The sequence below is a fragment of the Myodes glareolus genome, chromosome 7, assembly GCF_982192425.1.
Source record: "Myodes glareolus chromosome 7, mMyoGla1.1, whole genome shotgun sequence".
NCBI lineage: Eukaryota > Metazoa > Chordata > Mammalia > Rodentia > Cricetidae > Myodes > Myodes glareolus.
The window spans coordinates 34,903,021-34,922,009 of record NC_142032.1 but is presented as its reverse complement, the minus strand read 5'-3'; the positions used below and the strand labels follow the sequence as shown (position 1 = coordinate 34,922,009).

At 44.5% G+C, this 18,989-nt stretch overlaps 1 protein-coding gene across 4 annotated transcripts in view; it reads left to right on the top strand.

Annotated features, from left to right (window-relative positions):
• Nucleotides 1-16,536, top strand: part of Vldlr (very low density lipoprotein receptor) — a 34,203-nt gene extending 17,667 nt beyond the window's left edge. The window contains exons 3-19 of one of the 4 annotated variants that reach the window (XM_048438758.3): nt 1,568-1,690; nt 2,989-3,111; nt 4,922-5,293; nt 5,379-5,501; nt 5,591-5,713; nt 6,300-6,419; nt 6,523-6,648; nt 7,115-7,286; nt 7,845-8,063; nt 9,537-9,655; nt 10,353-10,492; nt 10,780-10,921; nt 12,129-12,275; nt 13,163-13,246; nt 13,585-13,665; nt 14,621-14,790; nt 15,910-16,536. In XM_048438758.3, the coding sequence (XP_048294715.3) occupies nt 1,568-1,690; nt 2,989-3,111; nt 4,922-5,293; nt 5,379-5,501; nt 5,591-5,713; nt 6,300-6,419; nt 6,523-6,648; nt 7,115-7,286; nt 7,845-8,063; nt 9,537-9,655; nt 10,353-10,492; nt 10,780-10,921; nt 12,129-12,275; nt 13,163-13,246; nt 13,585-13,665; nt 14,621-14,790; nt 15,910-15,945 (2,420 nt within the window). In that variant the 3' untranslated portion in view covers nt 15,946-16,536. The remainder of the gene's footprint in view (nt 1-1,567; nt 1,691-2,988; nt 3,112-4,921; nt 5,294-5,378; nt 5,502-5,590; nt 5,714-6,299; nt 6,420-6,522; nt 6,649-7,114; nt 7,287-7,844; nt 8,064-9,536; nt 9,656-10,352; nt 10,493-10,779; nt 10,922-12,128; nt 12,276-13,162; nt 13,247-13,584; nt 13,666-14,620; nt 14,791-15,909) is intronic. The other 3 variants (XM_048438760.3, XM_048438759.3, XM_048438761.3) reach the window with 3 other exon arrangements.
• Nucleotides 16,537-18,989: the final 2,453 nt, after the last annotated feature.

The window sequence follows — 18,989 nt, the reverse complement described above, 5'->3', positions numbered from 1 at the left end:
GCATGTGTTGTGAAGAGTGTTTCTGAAGCAGGCTTGGTTTATGCTGCTGTGACAAAAATACTGTAGGTAGAGGGACTTAAATGATAAAAACCTGATTTGGGGGTGCTGGGTATTAGGAAATCCCCAAACTAAGAAGCAGCAGATCCATTGTCAGATGAAAGCCCTCTTTTTGAATTGCAGATGGCCCTTCCCTTCCCTTCCCTTCCCTCCCCTCCCCTCCCCTCCCTTCTCCTCTCCTCCCCTCCCTTCTCCTCTCCTCCCCTCCCTTCTCCTCTCCTCCCCTCCCTTCTCCTCTCCTCCCCTCCCCTCCCCTCCCTTCTCCTCTCCTCCCCTCCCTTCTCCTCCCCTCCCCTCCCCTCCCCTCTCTTTTCCTCCCCTCCCCTCCCCTCCCCTCCCCTCTCTTTTCCTCTCCTCCCCTCCCTTCCCTTCCCCTCTCCTACCCGTCCCCTCTCCTTCCCTTCCCTCTCCTTCCCTTCCCTTTTGTTACTTTGGTTTTTTGAGACAGGGTTTCTCTGTGTAACAGTCCTGGCTGTCTTGGAACTTTCTTTGTAGACCAGGCTGACCTCGAACTCACTGAGATCTGGCTTCCTTTGCCACCCAAGTGCTGGGATTAAAGATGTGCACCACCACCTGGCAATGACTGTTTTCTTAGTGTGGCCTCCGTGATAAAGGAGAGGAAGAGAGAGAGCACAAACAAGCACCAATGTTTCTAGTAAGGGCTCCAGTCCCACTTGTGAAGATCCATCGTCCTCGTGACTTAATCACCCCCCTCAAGTCCTCCCTCCCAGAACAGCGCTGTTCAGAGTACGACGTGTATGAAGACACACGTATTTACTCCACAGGAAATAGTTATCCCAAGGGCCAGTCATAGGGTGCAATGTTTGGTTATTAAAATAACTTCTCTTTGGTGTGTCTCCTCTGGAGCTCACCCTGCAGTGTGATTTTTGAATAGTATGTTGAGAGGTGGCAGGACATTTACTAAGTGATTAGGTCTGTGAGAGGGAATCAATCCTTTCTCCCCTGGGCTGGATGAATTACTAAGAGAGTGGATTAAGTAGCAAGTCTCAAGGTCCTCACCCAAAGCTAAGCAGGTGCTGGGGTGTGCGCTTAGGATTCCCAGCATTCAGAACTCTGAGCTGAAGTAAGTTTCTCTCCCTTAATGCACTCTCGAGTGTTCCATTTTAGGGACAGAAAATGGCCTTGGAGAAGAACACCACAGAGTTTGTGAATGGGTTGGAAGAAATTCACTGGCTTTAACACTGTAAACCAACTTCGTTTTAAGACGCCCCCGGGTCATAAGACAGGATCTACTTGGATTCAGCCTTTGCCTTCCCTTGACTTTATTGTTCTCCAAGTCTCTTCAATGAATAACTCCCTCCTCTGAGGCCTATGAGGAAAAAGATGAGTCTTCTATCCTCTCCCTAGAAGCTGACAGACAAATGTCAGTTAATTGGTGCAGCATTCCTTCCAAAGGAAAACATACCAAAATATAGTTTCTACCCGAATAGGAAAGCTGAGGTCTGGGGTAATTGACTTCGATTCTAACTTTGAGAATAAACTCCTGTAGTAAAGAAGACGTGTGCTGAGTCTGACTTCGTGTGCAAAAACGGCCAGTGTGTTCCTAACAGATGGCAGTGTGACGGGGACCCTGATTGTGAAGACGGTTCTGATGAGAGCCCGGAACAGTGCCGTGAGTGTGCCTTGACTTGCTTTGGACCAGTCCTCTTTCGTGCTGTTCTGTCTCCGTTCTAAGTGATGCTTTATCGATTGCTTGGCATTCATTTTTCTTTGCCTGCCTTGAACTTGAGGCCAACTGACTTGAAGGTCATTCGAGCTATTAACAGTTATTCCATCTCCTTTAAAGACTGCTCTCCCTAGTCTAACAAGACTGACATTCTCTTGGGTAGCTTCACCTTTGAATACTTAAGACTGAAGCCAGCATATTCAATTAAGAACTCCTTGACTAGGTGCATAGATTTCAGCTGTTTGACAATAACTGAGCAGATGCTTCCCTGATCCAGGAAGTTAAAATGTGAAGGTTTTCTAAGGGCCACGTATAAGCTGTGAAATGCACGGATTTTCATATTTTGAAAACATGCTATTATGAAAACAGCAAGATGATTAGTAATAGGGTAATTTGGGGACTTTAACAAATGTATAACCTTATGCAGGGGCCATCCAGTTTGTTATTGAATAAGAAAAGCTTCATAAAGGTACAAATATGTGTCTTTAAGTCCCAAAATCATAGAGAAAGGTGTGTTGAAATCAAGTAAACCGGATGCTAAGACACTGAAAGGCCTGAAGATTCATGGCAGTAGAGGTCTGCTGACACAGAAGAAATAAAATTGACATGAACCAAGTTTAGGTTAAGGATATGATTATGAAAATAACCGAGGTGAAACTTTCATTTTCTAGACAAGAAGTGAACAATTTTGTTAGCGGGTTAGAAACCCAAGGGTCCTAGACTGATCTACATGGATTCAGTCCCGTGTTTCAGGGGTTAATGACATGGTAAAACCAAGACTCAGGCCATGTTTCTGCTTTACACATAAAGATGTGACTAGAGGCCAAGAAAGGCTACTATCCCATGGACGCTCTCATAGGTATTAGCCCATTTGACCTTTAATAGAGTCAGGATTAGGTGACAATATCTGGTGTGCCCACTGATATCCAAACATAGGTAATGGACGAGGAGCAGGTCAACAAATCAACTTAACTGTGCCAAGGAAAACAAAAGCCAGAACTGAGCATGCCGCAGAACCTTGAAGGAGTGGCAAGGTCAAGGTTCTCGGGGATGCTGCCAGGTGGCCTTGCTTGGCACAGCTTCTAAGGACGGAGCTGGCGAAGGATCTGCCCGGCTTCCACTCGTCAGTGTGCCCCGTGTACCTGACCACTGAGTCCCAGGTGTTGCAATTCCAGGCAGCACGGGAGCAGCAGCTTTGCACTGACCCGTTTGGAGGCTCTTTTGAGACTGTATGTCATCAACAGATATGAGAACATGCCGCACAAATGAAATCAGCTGTGGCGCCCGGTCCACTCAGTGTATCCCAGTGTCCTGGCGGTGTGATGGTGAAAATGATTGTGACAATGGAGAAGATGAAGAAAGCTGTGGTAAGAAGACCAGTGTGCCGTGGCATACCCCAAAGACCCTTGTCCTAAAGAAAGGCGGGCAAGGGACGCTAACATAAGCCCGAAGACACGGTGCCACTGAGTCGCTTTTCAGTGGCTTTGCTGTCTGCTCAGTGTTGGTCCTCCTAACCACCATAAAACTGTGCGAGGCCTTTTTCTGGTAATTGGCCACTGCCTGGTATAGGCAGATCGAAGCAAGCAGAGAAGTCGTCTTGGTGCTTATTTTCAGCCTAGGACATTTAGTATGGCTTAGTAAGGCAGCGGCTATATATGGGTCTTTTACTTTTATGACAGTAAACTCATGGGCCTCCCTTACGTTGGCTCAATAAAGCTAGGAAGTGATGGGGCCAGCAGACACGTTTCTAGGGTTTCTTAGATTAGCTTCCTGGGAGAAGTTACGTGAGTGTGACGTAAGCATTTCTACCAACTGGAGTCTATGGTTACCTTAGCAGAGAAGCATGACCTGACAGTTGCCAGCCGACACCTAAAGTCTGCCCAATCTTTGTGTCCTATGCTGATTCCTGTCTCTACATGCTAACACTGTTCCCTATTCTTTCACGCTTATGTTCTTGGAGTGTCTAGAATGAAGTGTTCCGTGTTAAAGGCGAGGCCCTGGGGACAATCTGTAGGTTGAAAACAGTCTTGAATGGTCTTGCCATCTACCACCCCTTTATAGTGCTTGTCAGCCTGAGTATCGTGACTCGTGACTCGCCAAAGGAGTCCAGGGTCCTGGCAGGTGAAACACTAGTCTGGGGCTCAGGGTCCTGGCAGGTGAAACAGTAGTCTGGGCTCAGGGTCCTGGCAGGTGGAACGCTAGTCTGGGCTCAGGGTCCTGGCAGGTGAAACACTAGTCTGGGGCTCAGAGTCTTGGCAGGTGAAACACTAGTCTGGGGCTCAGAGTCCTTGAAGGTGAAACACTAGTCTGGCCTGTACAAGTCTCTTTGTGGGGGCAATACCACTGCACCTAGTCCAATGAGTTTCGTGTTCAGTCATAGAATCGAGCTTCAAACATTGCCATGGCAAGCCCCGGAGCTGCCAAACATTTCCCTTGCAAATATACACTTTGCTTCCCAAGAGAGTCGTGGTCTCCTTTTACCAATTACCATCAAATTGTGACCTCGGTATGTCTGGTAGGAATTGAAGTCGAAACCTTAAACTAGCTGCTGTGACTACCTTGTCATCACTAGCATGCAGAGCGGCTAGGCTGTGATTCTGGTCCTAGCAGTGACTTAAAAAAAAAAAAAAACCTGAAAATTATTAAGATGCTATTCCTAAGGTTTATTTAAAGGATCCAAAAGAAAGAAACCATGTAGAATGATCTTTGGTTTGTTTCTTTTTGAATAGAGCCTGAATACCTGTTATACCTTGCCCAGCCCATATGTAGCTGATGCATATTCTCAGCTAGTGATGCGATTTGGGCTGACATACAATAGGTTGGTCTAGGTATGTCTCTGCCTTCCAAAATGAAGTCCTTGATAGCAGCTTAAGTTATTGATCACTGTCCCTTTAAGAGTCAGTTGTGGTTCTCATCTTAAATTAGTTTCTAGCCTCTACTGTTTTCTTGGTTTTTTATTTCTGCTGTTATCCGTAGTACGGCTGCATCTTATTTTATACCGTGAAACCGTTTTGTTGTATCTCAGGAACTCGTTCTCAATAGAACAGCACTATAGCCTTTAAGTTAGAGAGCTAAAATTCATCATCAAAGATCAATATATATTGGATGTGGTGATGAGAGTCTTGTATTAAAATAAACCGCTGATGCACTTTCAATGGGACATCTTCCCTCTAACAGGCAACATAACCTGTAGCGCTGATGAGTTCACTTGCTCCAGCGGCCGCTGCGTCTCTAGGAACTTTGTGTGCAACGGGCAGGATGACTGTGACGACGGCAGTGACGAATTGGACTGCGCACCGCCGACCTGCGGGGCCCACGAGTTCCAGTGCAGCACCTCTTCCTGCATCCCCCTCAGCTGGGTGTGTGATGATGACGCGGATTGCTCCGACCAGTCAGACGAGTCTCTCGAACAGTGCGGTCGTCAGCCCGCGATGCACACGAAATGTCCTGCCAGCGAGATCCAGTGCGGCTCTGGCGAATGCATTCACAAAAAATGGCGGTGTGATGGAGATCCCGACTGCAAGGACGGCAGTGACGAGGTCAACTGCCGTAAGTAACTTTCCAGTTCTTTCCCATGTCCCGACTGGGGGACCATTTGGCTGGCTTCATTCCATTGCGTTACCTCCTTCCGTAGCTTCTCGAACCTGCAGACCCGACCAATTTGAATGTGAAGATGGTAGCTGCATCCATGGCAGCAGGCAGTGCAATGGCATCCGAGACTGTGTGGATGGCTCTGACGAAGTCAATTGCAAAAATGGTGAGGTTCTCTGCATCGCGTTCAGGTAGAACCATTGATGCTCTGGTCAGACCAACCATGGAACTTCTCTCCTGTGTTTGGCCTTATAGTCAATCAGTGCCTGGGCCCTGGAAAGTTCAAGTGCAGAAGTGGCGAATGCATAGACATCAGCAAAGTGTGTGACCAGGAGCAGGACTGCAGGGACTGGAGCGATGAACCCCTGAAGGAGTGCAGTAAGTGAGGGGCTTGCTTGAGGCCAGAGCTGGGGCGTTCCATTCAGTCCGTCAGAGCTAATGCTGTCCAGACCCTGCTTGATGCCCCGCTGAACTCAGAATGAATGAAAATTTCATATCAGCTTAACGATCAAGTGTTATGACGTGGGGTGGGATTCTAGCCAATGACGAACTGATTTGGAGTTTAGAAAGATGACTAAAAATAATAGCAAAATAGGTAAATCCTGCATAACTAACTGGTAGCTTACCATCCGACGTGAAATGTTTATTTACGAAGCAAATACTCAGATCTTAGCAAGGCCATCAGCAGTGGTCTGAGTTTACAAGTCAATAAGACAAACATCAGTTAAGAATAAGATGTCATTCTAATTTAGACTCTGGGTTATGAAGCAGAAAAGAGAACGAGCACTTGAAACTGGGGGGAAGATGTTTGTGCAGCATCTTAGAGTGTTGGATGGCATATGGTATGAGAGATATGATCAAAATGCATCGTCTCTGTATGTGAAAATCTCAAAGAATAAATCTAAAATCATATTAGAAACAAAGAATTAGCTTCCAGGTGACTTTCGCTCCCCTTTTGTTCCAGATGTCAATGAATGCTTGGTCAATAATGGTGGCTGCTCTCATATCTGCAAAGACCTGGTCATAGGTTATGAATGTGATTGCGCCGCTGGGTTTGAACTGATAGATAGGAAGACCTGTGGAGGTGAGTTGAAGCCAAGAGTCTGGCCCCCGGAGGTCATGGGAAAGGGCAACGTGCACCGGGTGAGGCACCGGAACAGCAAGGCTAATTCTGATTTCCCTCCTAGATATCGACGAATGCCAAAATCCAGGGATCTGCAGCCAAATTTGTATCAACTTAAAAGGCGGCTACAAGTGTGAATGTAGTCGTGGCTATCAAATGGATCTTGCCACTGGCGTGTGCAAGGCAGTAGGTAAGTGGACGCAGGCTGGTGTTGCTCTGGGACGGTTATGAGTTAGTGATTCCACAAGGGACGTCCGGTGACTGCGACAGTCGACCTACACCTAAAGTCATACCCCAGATCAGTGCTACCAAACTCCGTGTGCAGTAGGCTCACCTTCCCGTGCATGTGCCTTGGTCTTTCCTTTTGCACAGGATACAAGGACTAGTTGCCATATTTGCTTCCTTTCTGCTTCTGAAACTGCACATTGTAGGCAAATGACTTGCTTATCAGCCACCCTCCTGCTGGATGCTGTAACCCCAGGACTGCCTTCCTAAATAGGGCGGAAGTGCTTACAGCTCCAGGGGACTTGACCTCCAGGCTGAGTACTACCGAGATGCTCAGCAGGATCTTTCGGCGGGGTCCTCGGTGGAGAGGAGGTGACTTAGGAGATCTTGCTTTAGAGCAAAACTAAATCAGCCTGGCTTATGTCTTATAGGCAAAGAGCCAAGTCTGATCTTCACTAATCGAAGAGACATCAGGAAGATTGGCCTAGAGAGGAAGGAATACATCCAACTTGTGGAACAACTAAGAAACACGGTGGCTCTCGATGCTGACATTGCAGCTCAGAAGCTATTTTGGGCTGATCTAAGCCAGAAGGCCATCTTCAGGTAACTTTCACTTGCATTCCTGACATCTGGACACATAAGTCACTGTCATTGGGCCTGTGGAAAGGATTGGGGTGGCGGGTGGGGCTTCTCTTGTCTCAAGCTCCCCTCTACCATCTAGTTAGTTGGGATTATAAACCCCACACGGTTATTAAGTTACCATAAACTGTTATTTATGGATGAGTCATTGGCCATGAAGGAAAAGGATCTGAATTCCTCATATTTTCCCCACCTATAGTTGTGAACTGTCTTCTCTTGCTACAAATAGAAATGATGGTAGTAGCTTTTGCTCCTAGGAAACTGTCGAGCTGGGGTGATGGCTGCTGAATCAAATGGTTTTCCTCCAGTTTTGCTGGGCTTGCACCTAGAATACATAGTTACAATTAGATAGGCTACAATTTTCCATCCCCAAGCAACATGGCTGAATAACTCCAGCGGTGAGCTATGGGGTTCCTAGAGTCTTCCCGAGTAAAGTCCTAGACCATTTTATAAGCAGAAAGTCCATTCTTCAGGGTCCAATGGTGACAACTTTTAAATTTCTTGTGACCTATTCTGTTTCAGTGCCTCAATTGATGACAAGGTTGGTAGACATTTTAAAATGATCGACAATGTCTATAATCCTGCAGCCATTGCTGTTGATTGGGTGTACAAGACCATCTACTGGACTGATGCGGCTTCTAAGACTATTTCCGTAGCTACCCTAGACGGAGCCAAGAGGAAGTTCCTGTTTAACAGTGACTTGCGAGAGCCTGCCTCCATAGCTGTGGACCCGTTGTCTGGGTGCGTATTCTATGTTTTCCTTCGCTTAACCTTTTGAGTGCTAGCCACATAGTCTGGGAGCTTTTCTCATGCATCCTGAGAGTGCCTAAGAACAGAATTTTCTGGTTCAAGACATCAATGCCAGTATTCGTTGTTCAGCCCCTCCCACTTTTCCCTTTAGTCTGCCAGCTAATTGCCTTTCTTCTCCTATCTCATGTCTCCATTCTCTCTCTCTCTCTCTCTCTCTCTCTCTCTCTCACACACACACACACACACACACACACACACACACACACACACTCAAACCAATTTATTACCTTTATAAAGTCTAGGATCTACAAGTAGGAAAAAAAATGTGATATTTGTTGTGGGAGTCTTACTGTACCTAATATGATCACCTCCGGTTGCCTCCATTTTCCTGAAAATGACATAGTTTCCTTCTTCTTTATGACTAAATAAAACTTCACTGTATGCATGATAAACTTGAATGAAAATACCTTATTGAATGCAATCACAATACATAATGTATACTAATAAAAAGAAAAATGTTGTGAGTGACCAAATACGGAGCAGTCCTGGGGCAGCCCATGTGCATGATGTGCCTGCCTCCCAGTCTCACTCCTGATTGTCCAGCTGCATGATAGCATTAGTGATGCTTTAGATTCATGTATGACATACAGAAAAAAAGTGATGTCTAAATCCTTTGCCCACCCAGCTTCTGCACAAATGATTGTGTGTTTGTGTGTGTGTGTGTGTGTGTGTGTGTGTGTGTGTGTGTGTGAGAGAGAGAGAGAGAGAGAGAGAGAGAGAGAGAGAGAGAGAGTAGAGAGAGAGAGAGAAGAGGTTGCTGGGTTGGTTAGGTCTGGGTAATCAAATCTCAGGCTCAAGGAAAATACTGGCGTTGGCATAACCCCGTTCCTTCAAGTTCCCATCTAAAACTACAAATTGTGTGGAAGTTCAACTGAAAGGACCAGACTTTTGTCAAAACGTTTCCATAAGGCAGGCAGCTTAGAAAAAGTCGACTGTAGTCATCACAGCTGATCCCTGTGAAATGTCATTAGAGCATCATCACCAAGCTCCTCCTTTAGAGCTTACAGAAAATTCCTCCTTCATGGATCCAAATAAATGTGGCTTTAGAAAGGAAATATCCAACCTTGGGACTTTGGGCTGAGACTTATACATCAGCTCAACACAGACTAACACAGTTATAATTTGGAGATGGTATTATTGTCTCCTGGAGTCCTGAGGAGTAGACCCAAGTCTCACACAGGAAAAGGCAAGTATTCTTCCACTGAGCTATAGCTCCAATCCTTGTGCATCCTCACTGTTCAGTTCCATATACTCAGAACAGAATTAGAGCCTCAAGCACCAGCATTTATCTTGAGAGCCTCAAGTTCAAGAGTTTGCTGTGCCCTCCTTAAGTTTTGGATTTAAAAGCCACAGTTTTCTTTCTTCTCAGCCACTAAGGCACGTTTCTGATTTGTCTCTTCCCAGCTTTGTTTACTGGTCTGACTGGGGTGAACCAGCTAAAATAGAAAAAGCAGGGATGAATGGCTTTGATAGGCGTCCGCTTGTGACCGAGGACATCCAATGGCCTAATGGAATTACACTCGGTATGTGTGACCTTCCTCCTCCCTCACTAGCTAACTCCCTTTATTGAGTTTAAACAGGTGTCCACACTTCTAGTTCTATCCATAGCCAGAGAGAGGGGCTGAGAAAACATGGTGGAATTAACAAATTACGGGTGCCAGGATGGCTGGTTTGTCATCTAATATGCAATGGCAACTCAGTGAATCTTGGATCTTTGGGGTTTTTCATATGTAACACAACAAGCATGGGTGCCTTAGCCTTTTCTGGGTGGTAACTTGTAACCTTTTCCTTCTGAGTTATCTGGAAAGAAGTGCAAATACAGAGCCTTTTAAAAAAAACACTTTCTATAATGTAACATATCTTGTGTCAATGACTCTGAGAGTCTTAGAAATCCCATTGGTCCCTGTAGAGGGAATACAGTGACAGGTTCTATTGCTGGCTTCACAATAGAAGCCATAAACCAGCAATGGTTTTATGGTAACCCCATTAAGAACTTCTGATAGAGAAGAAACCACAAAACAGAATAGATTCTTTGGATTTTGTTTGTTTGTTTGTTTGAGGCATGGTTTCTCTGTAGCTTTGGAGCCTATCCTGGAGCTAGCACTTGTAGACCAGGCTGACCCCGCACTCACAGAGATCTGCCTGCCTCTGCCTCTCAAATGCTGGGTTTAAAGGCACATGCTACCACAGCTCCTATTATGTCGTTTATTTTCTTGCTAGACCTTGTCAAAAGTCGCCTCTACTGGCTTGATTCCAAGTTGCACATGCTGTCTAGTGTGGACTTGGATGGCCAAGATCGTAGGATAGTGCTCAAGTCTCTGGAGTTCCTAGCTCATCCTCTTGCGCTCACCATATTTGAGGTAAGACATGTGCCTAACATGTAAGCGAACACTTCTAGAACAGGTGTATGAGAAGAGGAAGGAACAGTAGACAACTGAACATTTTCTACCTAAAGACTGGTACACATTAGATACTAAGCCCTCAAAGAACTTTAAGAAACCCGAACTTGCTTCGCTTACCCTTCGTACTCAATGTCCTGGGGAATCATTCAACAACCTCATCCCATTAAGTGATGAGTAAAACATATGAGAACTTGATTTGTGTCAATATTGGATGCACATGCTAATTGTTGGGGGTTCTGTTTTAGGACCGCGTCTACTGGATAGATGGAGAAAATGAAGCAGTATACGGCGCCAATAAATTCACTGGGTCAGAGCTGGCTACCCTAGTCAACAACCTCAATGATGCCCAAGACATCATTGTCTACCATGAACTCGTTCAGCCAACAGGTAACATGAAGAAACCCACTCCTTAATGACCACACTAAAGGAGTAGTATGGTCTAGAACCTACTACCTACTGGCTCCTTAGCTACTCAACTTCCTTTCAAATGGAGCCTTTGTCATCGTGAATCCTGGGCAAACTCTGCACTTGATGTCTGATATCTCATTCCAGCCATCTTGGAGAAATGGCATCAGAGTCAGCTCTTAGCTCCTTTCAGTTCTCAGTGTCAACAGCATTCATCTTGATTTCTTCTGGGTCCCCCTTGCTAAGCCTAAGGTAGCAGCTTCTTCAGTGACTTTCAAGCCCAGCTACATCTCAGGGATAGTTTTCTAGGTAGCAAAACACCACAAATCAAGTGCCTTAAACAATAGGAACTTACTACCTATTACAATTCTGGAAACTAAAAGTCCAAAATCAAAGTGTTGGTAAGTTGGTTCCTTTTGAAGACTTGAGGGAAGGCTCTCTGCCAGACCTCTCTTCTTGGCTTATAGATGGTCATTTCCCTGTGTCTAATCACACCTTTTTTTTTGATACTTGCTTGTGCCCATATTTCATTTTCTGAGGACAATTGACACTTGGGGTTAAGACCTACCCTAACGACCTCACCTAACTTGATTACCTCTGTCAATACCATATCTGCAAATAAGAGCACATTCTAAGAATTAGTAGTTAGGAATTCAGTGTTAACATTTTATAGAGAGACATAACCTGTCATACCTATTCTCCCCCATGACACATCTTATACAGGATTCAACAAATCATCAGACACATCTAGTCATCTTTTCTCTTGCCCAGGACACTGGCTCGTCTGTCTAATGAGACCCTCACACCTCCCTGTGGCTGAGTTCCCTTTCACTTTGTAGGAGTTCGTCAGTATAAAGCCAGGAAAATGTGACTTGCCTCCCTCCTTCTGACCCTTCAGTCTGAGCTTTGAACAAACAGTGTGAGCCAGGCCTGATTCCTCACCTCCCTTCACACCGACCTATGGAAGATCTAAGTCTTACTCCACTTCCTAGAAACCTCTGAATCTGGAATCTTCAGATTGTGCTTCCAGTACAATGATGACACCCATTCAACATCAGTGACACACATTCTTCACGGACGTTACTCTCATCTGAGGGACTGACAGACTAGGCAAACTTAGCTCCATGGGGAGTGTAGATGCTTAACACTGCAATGCCTATTTTCAAGAACCTTTCTTTTCTCTGACCAGGTAAGAACTGGTGTGAAGAAGATATGGAGAATGGAGGCTGCGAATACCTCTGCCTGCCAGCACCACAGATCAGTGACCACTCTCCGAAATACACCTGCTCCTGTCCCAATGGGTACAGTCTCGGGGAAAGCGGACGAGACTGCCAGAGTAAGGCTTTCCGCATTTCAGCCACAAGCAAGACATAAAACCAGCCCTATGAGCCACCAGCTACGACAACTTGTCCAGATTTGAGAAATTCGGGTGTAGCTAACTTTTGAAATAGATGACAGAATATTAGGCGTTATTGTTGTGTGGCAGGCGTTCACTATCAGTCCTTTGAGCTGACATGTGCCTCGTTTCAACATCAGATGAGTCTGTCAGTGACTAGTGTCAATGTGCCACACACTGACTAGTTTGTACCCATTGCTCTGTAACCTGAGCTAGTCAGTTTTCAGGCAAAGTCCTCCACAGAGGGCAGAATGAATGCCATGAAGAAGACAATTGAGGAAGGAGGCTGCGGTTGCAGAATACTTACTGACCTCAGGAGATGACATAAGTTTAAGCTCTTGGATCGTCTGAGCTTGAATTTTAATATTCTCAGCTTTTGGTTAATCAGTGAGCTGATTGCAAGCAAGGCACTCGCATAGTGATTTCTTAGCATCATTCTGCACCACACTGGGCACCTACTCAGTTTGCTGATAAAATAGGGGCAAACCCACAGGAGATGCATAGCACACCAGAGCATTTTTGAGAATATCTGTGGCCATTCAGGAGCGTGGAGTTTGCTGAGAGGCAATTCGTACGGTTGTGAATCTTTATGAGTTGTCAACTTCCACATGCTGCTTGCCCTGCCCAGAGTTTCATAGGTTTCTGGCTTCTGCTTGAAACTGGCTATTTCTCTCAATTCAGACACATCCACTTCACAGTTGATTTCTGCAGTGGCTTGTCTCTTTCACCTGGAGTTAAAATAACCTTTCATCGCGGTGTGTCTGGACTGTGCGGCCAGCCACGCAGGAACCTTAGCCTTAACCAGGTTCTTGGTTTTTATAATCCAGGTCCTTCAACTCCTGTGACTTACAGTGAGACAAAAGATATCAACACAACAGACATTCTGCGTACTAGTGGACTGGTTCCTGGAGGTATTGGATCCAGTACTGCAAACTGTTAATCCCAACTAACTGCCGCTTAAATAATTAATGCAGCATTTAACTACTGGTTCTGGCCCAACTGGCTACTTGTGCCTAAAGTCCCAAGATTTCAGAACCTGTGCATCCTGGATTTCTCTGACTTAATTAAACCTGTTGGTGAAATGGCCATGTAACTCAAATAATTCTAATCCCAAATTCTTCTGGTTTGGAATTATAGTGGACACTAGAGCTCACTATTAGCTACAAAGGTATAAGGATCTCTACCTAAGGGTAGATTTCTAAGTCTTAATTCAAGTCCTGGTAGACTGATTCCTTGTATGTCCTTATAGGAATCAACGTGACCACAGCAGTATCAGAGGTCAGTGTTCCTCCAAAAGGAACTTCAGCTGCCTGGGCCATCCTCCCTCTCTGTAAGTAAATTTGCTTCTTCTATAGACCCGATAGACAGTTCTAGTTCATCTACAGCCACCTCCCTGTGGCCTCTTATGCTGTCATAACACATGGGACACTGAATCGCATTCACTCCCTCATCTGTCTGGTACCCATCTTTTGCCAGTATCTTTCACATGCAATGGACTCCGGTGAATAGTCACCAGTTACCTAAGTGGTCTTACTGCTTCCCGTGCTGAGCTTGTCCACCTTGCTTATCGCTGCCCACAGCAAGTCACTTTGTTCTAGCCCCATTTGTTGTATAGAATGATTCAGAAGCAGGTGAACAAAGAGCCAGATTTTTTTTTGAAAGAGATGTAGAATTCTAAAAGGGTAAATTGGAGGGGTTGTTGTTGATGGCTGTGTGTGTGTGTGTGTGTGTGTGTGTGTGTGTGTGTGTGTGTTTTCAAGACAAAGTTTCTTTGTGTAGCCCTGGAACTAGCTCTATAGACCAGGCTGGCCTCGAATTCATAGAGATTTACTTGCCTATGCCTCTGAGTGCTGGGATTACAGGTGTGCACCACCACTATCCAACCATAAAGGATAAATGTACAGTAATTAAAAGTTCTCAACTCAGGGGAAAAGACCTCTAAAGCCACCTTCAGGCCTGTAAATTGTAAGGCATTTGGTTTGACTTAGCTTACTGATTTCCCTAATACACCGGGACGACTTGACAACACTTCAAAGTGTTCTATAATTTTTCTTGTTTGGGCCTAGGTTTGGGATTCAGGACTCAGCATTTCCTTGGGTGTGTAAAGTTCCAGGGCAAATATTCACAGAACCACTAGGCTGAACATATTTCAAAATTTTGTCTCATCTGTATTCCAACTTCCAGTTATCCAAGCTCCCTAAAGTGGAACTTTTATTAATGTCAGTTACCATAGATCCATGACTATTAGACTTCACTTCTGATCTTTTTTTTTTTTTTTTTCCCAGTGCTCTTGGTGATGGCAGCCGTCGGGGGCTACTTGATGTGGCGGAATTGGCAACATAAAAACATGAAAAGCATGAACTTTGACAATCCTGTGTACCTAAAGACCACTGAGGAGGACCTCTCAATAGATATTGGTAGACACAGTGCTTCTGTCGGACACACGTACCCAGCAGTAAGTCGGCTTTGTCTGTAATCACTGTGGCTTGACGTCAGTCTCTTCAAAGGAGACCAGAACCTTTCTTTATGGGTACCCGGGCTGAGAAGGATCATGGCATCCCCAGATGATCCTTTATCCACTGGCTGCGTGTTAGATGCTGGATGTCTGGCCCACTAACACAGTCAGTTGATAAGCATCTCGCCCACAGAGGGAGGCAGGTGAGTCCTATTTGCCATTATTTTAGATGACGAAAATGACATGGGAAGAGCAGTATGAACCAACTGGCTTGTTTTTAAACTTCAGTTCCTTGCCTAGGGGATAGCTGAAAATAAATCAGTGTGGACATGTGGGGATTGTGTATAGGGAGTTGACCGAAAGTCAATAGCTTGAGTAAGATTCAATTAGCCGAAAGTACTAAAAATGCATGCCTTAGAGAGTTGCTCCATCCCACCCCGGAGAGCCAGCTTTTCGCAGGAGCCACAGTTGCAATCACGTGTTCCTCCCCTCGGAACCCAAGTACATAGCTGCCTCCACTTCAGGACCATGCTGAATGAAGCATGCTGAACGGGAACACTGCCCTTGTGAGTTCCACGGTGACTTGGAACAGTGTTCGGGTCACAGTATGCATCTTTTCACATTTGTTTCCAAGGTTTGCACTTCTTAAACAGAGTCAACCACCGTTTGTTTGTTCGCTTCTCCTAGCAAGCAGGTACAGGTTATGTAGCCTTTATATGAAATACTTGGTGGGGATTTATTTTTAGGGAGCATGGAATTTGGAGATTTTACATACGCAAAAAGTCTGAACACAAAATCCATTCACTTCATGTATTCTTATACACATATTCTAAGTTACTTTACATAATATTTTAATGTGTGCTCATTTTGACCACAACCAATAACATTAAGGTGAGGTGTGGAGTTTTCTAGAATATGATTGTAGTCCTCAGAAAATTTCAGATTTAGGAACCCTTTGGGGTTCTAAGATTTTCAGGTTGGGAACACAAATCCAATTCATGCGTCTGGCCTTCATTTCTTTGGGTCCGTGAATGTTCAACTCAAAGTCCCACTCCATAGAGCTGCTCACAGTGAGTAAACACCAAGCCGAGCTCACCTGAATCTTTTTCTTCTCCACAGATATCAGTTGTAAGCACAGATGATGATCTGGCTTGACTGCTGAGGTCTAAAATAACACCCCACCCCAGAACAGTAACCGAGCCAGTGCTGAAGTCTCCTTTCTTCCTCCCATCCGGAAGGACATCAAGATATCTTTCTGGGGATCAAGTTTGTTTACTTGGTCATTTTTATATTACTTTTGTAAATATTCCTGGCCACATTCTACTTCAGCTTTGGATGTGGTTACCGAGTATGTGTAACCCTTGAATCTCTAGACAGTATTGCCATCTCTGGCCACATATGCACTTTCCCGAGAAAGCCATATTCCAGCAACAAACCGTGTGTGGTAGTGACGCCCACCTGTACATACATTGTATAGGCCACCTGTACATATCCCAGAGAACAATCACTATTCTTAAGCACTTTGAAGATATTTCTATGTAAATTATTGTAAACTTTTTCAATGGTTGGGACAATGGCAATAGGATAAAACGGGTTACAAAGATGAAATTGCCAAAAAAAATTTGTAAACTAATTTTGTACGTATGAATGGAATCTTTGACCTCTGTGGAGGTTTGCAAAGACTGACTTCAAACTACTGTACATTTTTTTTTCAAGTGCTAAAAAAAATTAAACCACACAGCTTAACCATGGTTTTGATTATTCCTCGAAGATGGACTGGGAACAGCCTGTGTAGCACCAAATGTTCTAGATATTTCAGCTATAGTTCTGAGTATTGTTCACCTAGCCCATAACTGGGCTAGTATCTTTTATAACCAAGTCCTAACTAAAGAAATAGGTACCATTTGATACTTGTTCCCCCAAATTTATCACCCTTCCTTCCTTCCTTCCTTCCTTCCTTCCTTCCTTCCTTCCTTCCTTCCGTCCTTTCTTTCCTTCCTTCCTTTCTTCTTTCTTTCCTTCCTTCCTTCTGTCCTTACTTCTTTCTTTCTTTCTTTTTTTCTTTCTTTCTTTCCTCCTGTCCTTCCTTCCTTCCTTCTTTACTTATGTCCTTCCTTCTTTCTTTCCTTCCTTCCTTCCTTCCTTCCTTCTGTCCTTCCTTCTTTGCTGGACTCAAGATTGCAATTCTCCTGCCTCAGCTTCCCAACTTATAATAGTACATGTCTCATGTTTTGACCACTAAACCCAGCCAACATATTTCCTACAAAAAAAACCACTATCTTCCCAGAATTCCTTTTGTTCACAGAAGATTCCTTTTTCCCCTCCTTTTCACATTGGTCTAGCAATATATGCTGAGATTTCCATACATTCTCATATTTTGTTGTTCATGTTCTGTCATAATTTGTAGGTCAGTCGAAGACAAGTGCCTTCTAGGGCATAGGGAAGGGTTTGCTCTCACAAGAGCCTGCCTTGTCTTACTGTGAAGATGGGTAGGAAGGATGCTAGACAGCGTTGTTGTTGAACAATCTAAGTTGTGGTTCTCAGCCCCAGGAACAGCAATAGTGACTGCCAGGAACTTAGCAGAAATGAATATTCTTGGGCCCCACCCCAAACCTACTTAATCAAAAACCCCAGTAATGGGGTTCAGGAAACTGAGTCTTCACAAACTCTTCATGTAGTTCTGATATAACCTAAAGTTGGATAAAAACTATTCTAATGTGGCTTTATGGAGAATATAATTGTAAAATAGTCAACACTACGTTGTCAGTCTATGGCATCGCACATATAGTGATGTTCTCCCTATCGGGCACTTGTGGAACTTCATGTGGATAATAGATAAGGAGCCAGAGGTGGAGAAGTGGTACCGTGTCAAGGGGGGAGTTTTGTGAGTTTTCCATCACGTCGGCCATCACATCCTTACTCTGAAGTCTCCAGATGCCTAAAAGTGAAAGAAGATGCGTGGCTTAAAGCCCAGACAAGATGTTTTGATAACTCCACTGTGAGGCGGGCACTGTAGAAAGGGCACTGATCCCTTGGGGATGAAATGGCTGAACAAGCATCTAAAACAAACAAGGTCATTTCATTTTTATAAGCCCAACATTAGCTAGAACTCACTGTGTTTTAAAAGGCATTTTTTTAAAAAATGAAGTGCTTAAATATTGATAGAGTGTTGTTCAGTATTGCTAGGGTAGTTAGTTTATCTGGTGAGACTGCTAATTGGGTCAGAGGACAGTGGTTCACAAGGGGTGAGAACCCTGACCTTTACCACCCAAACAAGATCTTAAGAACTGTACATGAGCTGGGTTGACCTAAGCTGGCTGCACCTCTAGAGTTTAATGTAATGGATAATTAATTAAGAGGTGAAATCTGAAACGTCGATTTCTTAGAAAGGATATTTATAATTAAACCAGCCTGTCACATGAGGCAGCAGTGAGGGGAACCTCAAGGGACTTGAGGAATATCTGCAAAGGAGAGACAAATCAACAGATTTGTGGACCCTGGTTAAAAATGTCCAGTCAAGTTTCAGAGTCCAAAATGTTAAGAGGTTATTGCAAGCTACATGCTCCGTGGGCAGAAGCAGACCTAGAAGATTAGCAGTTCCCTTAGGATATTCTAACAGCTACTTTGAAAATTTGGCATCATATCTAAGCCTTTGGATCTGGATAAATAGGGGCAAAAATAATTCTTTGAGGCTTCAACTTGGGCACTTACCTTGGTTCCAGACATCCCCTTTAAGAAATGAGCAGGCAGGTTTTAAACAGCAGCACAGTTGCTGGCCAAGGTAAAGGAGTCACTTTTCAGCTGGGAACACTGCAGAAAGCTGAGAACTGCCTACTGTCTAGCTTTTAAGTTCACCCCAACCCAAAGATGCTGGTGGGCTTCCCATGTATCATGTAGTTGAACAGAATTGATTTCCTAGTGTGCTTACCTAGCAAAGTCTCTCCTACTGGAACAGTATATCCCCTTAAGCCCAAATGAATGTCATGCCTCTTTCTTTCACTTGCGGCAAAACAAACAAATTTTTAAAAAATCACAGACCCTTTTGCTTCCTTAGGTTCAAGAACAAAACAAAACGCTACTCCTGATCCAGAACTTTGAACCTTTTATTTCTAAAGCCAGTGTTTCACCTTCTTTGGAAAGACTGAGAAAATGTGTCCCCTATTTCAGTTATATTCTAGACCCTTAAACTGGGCACATTC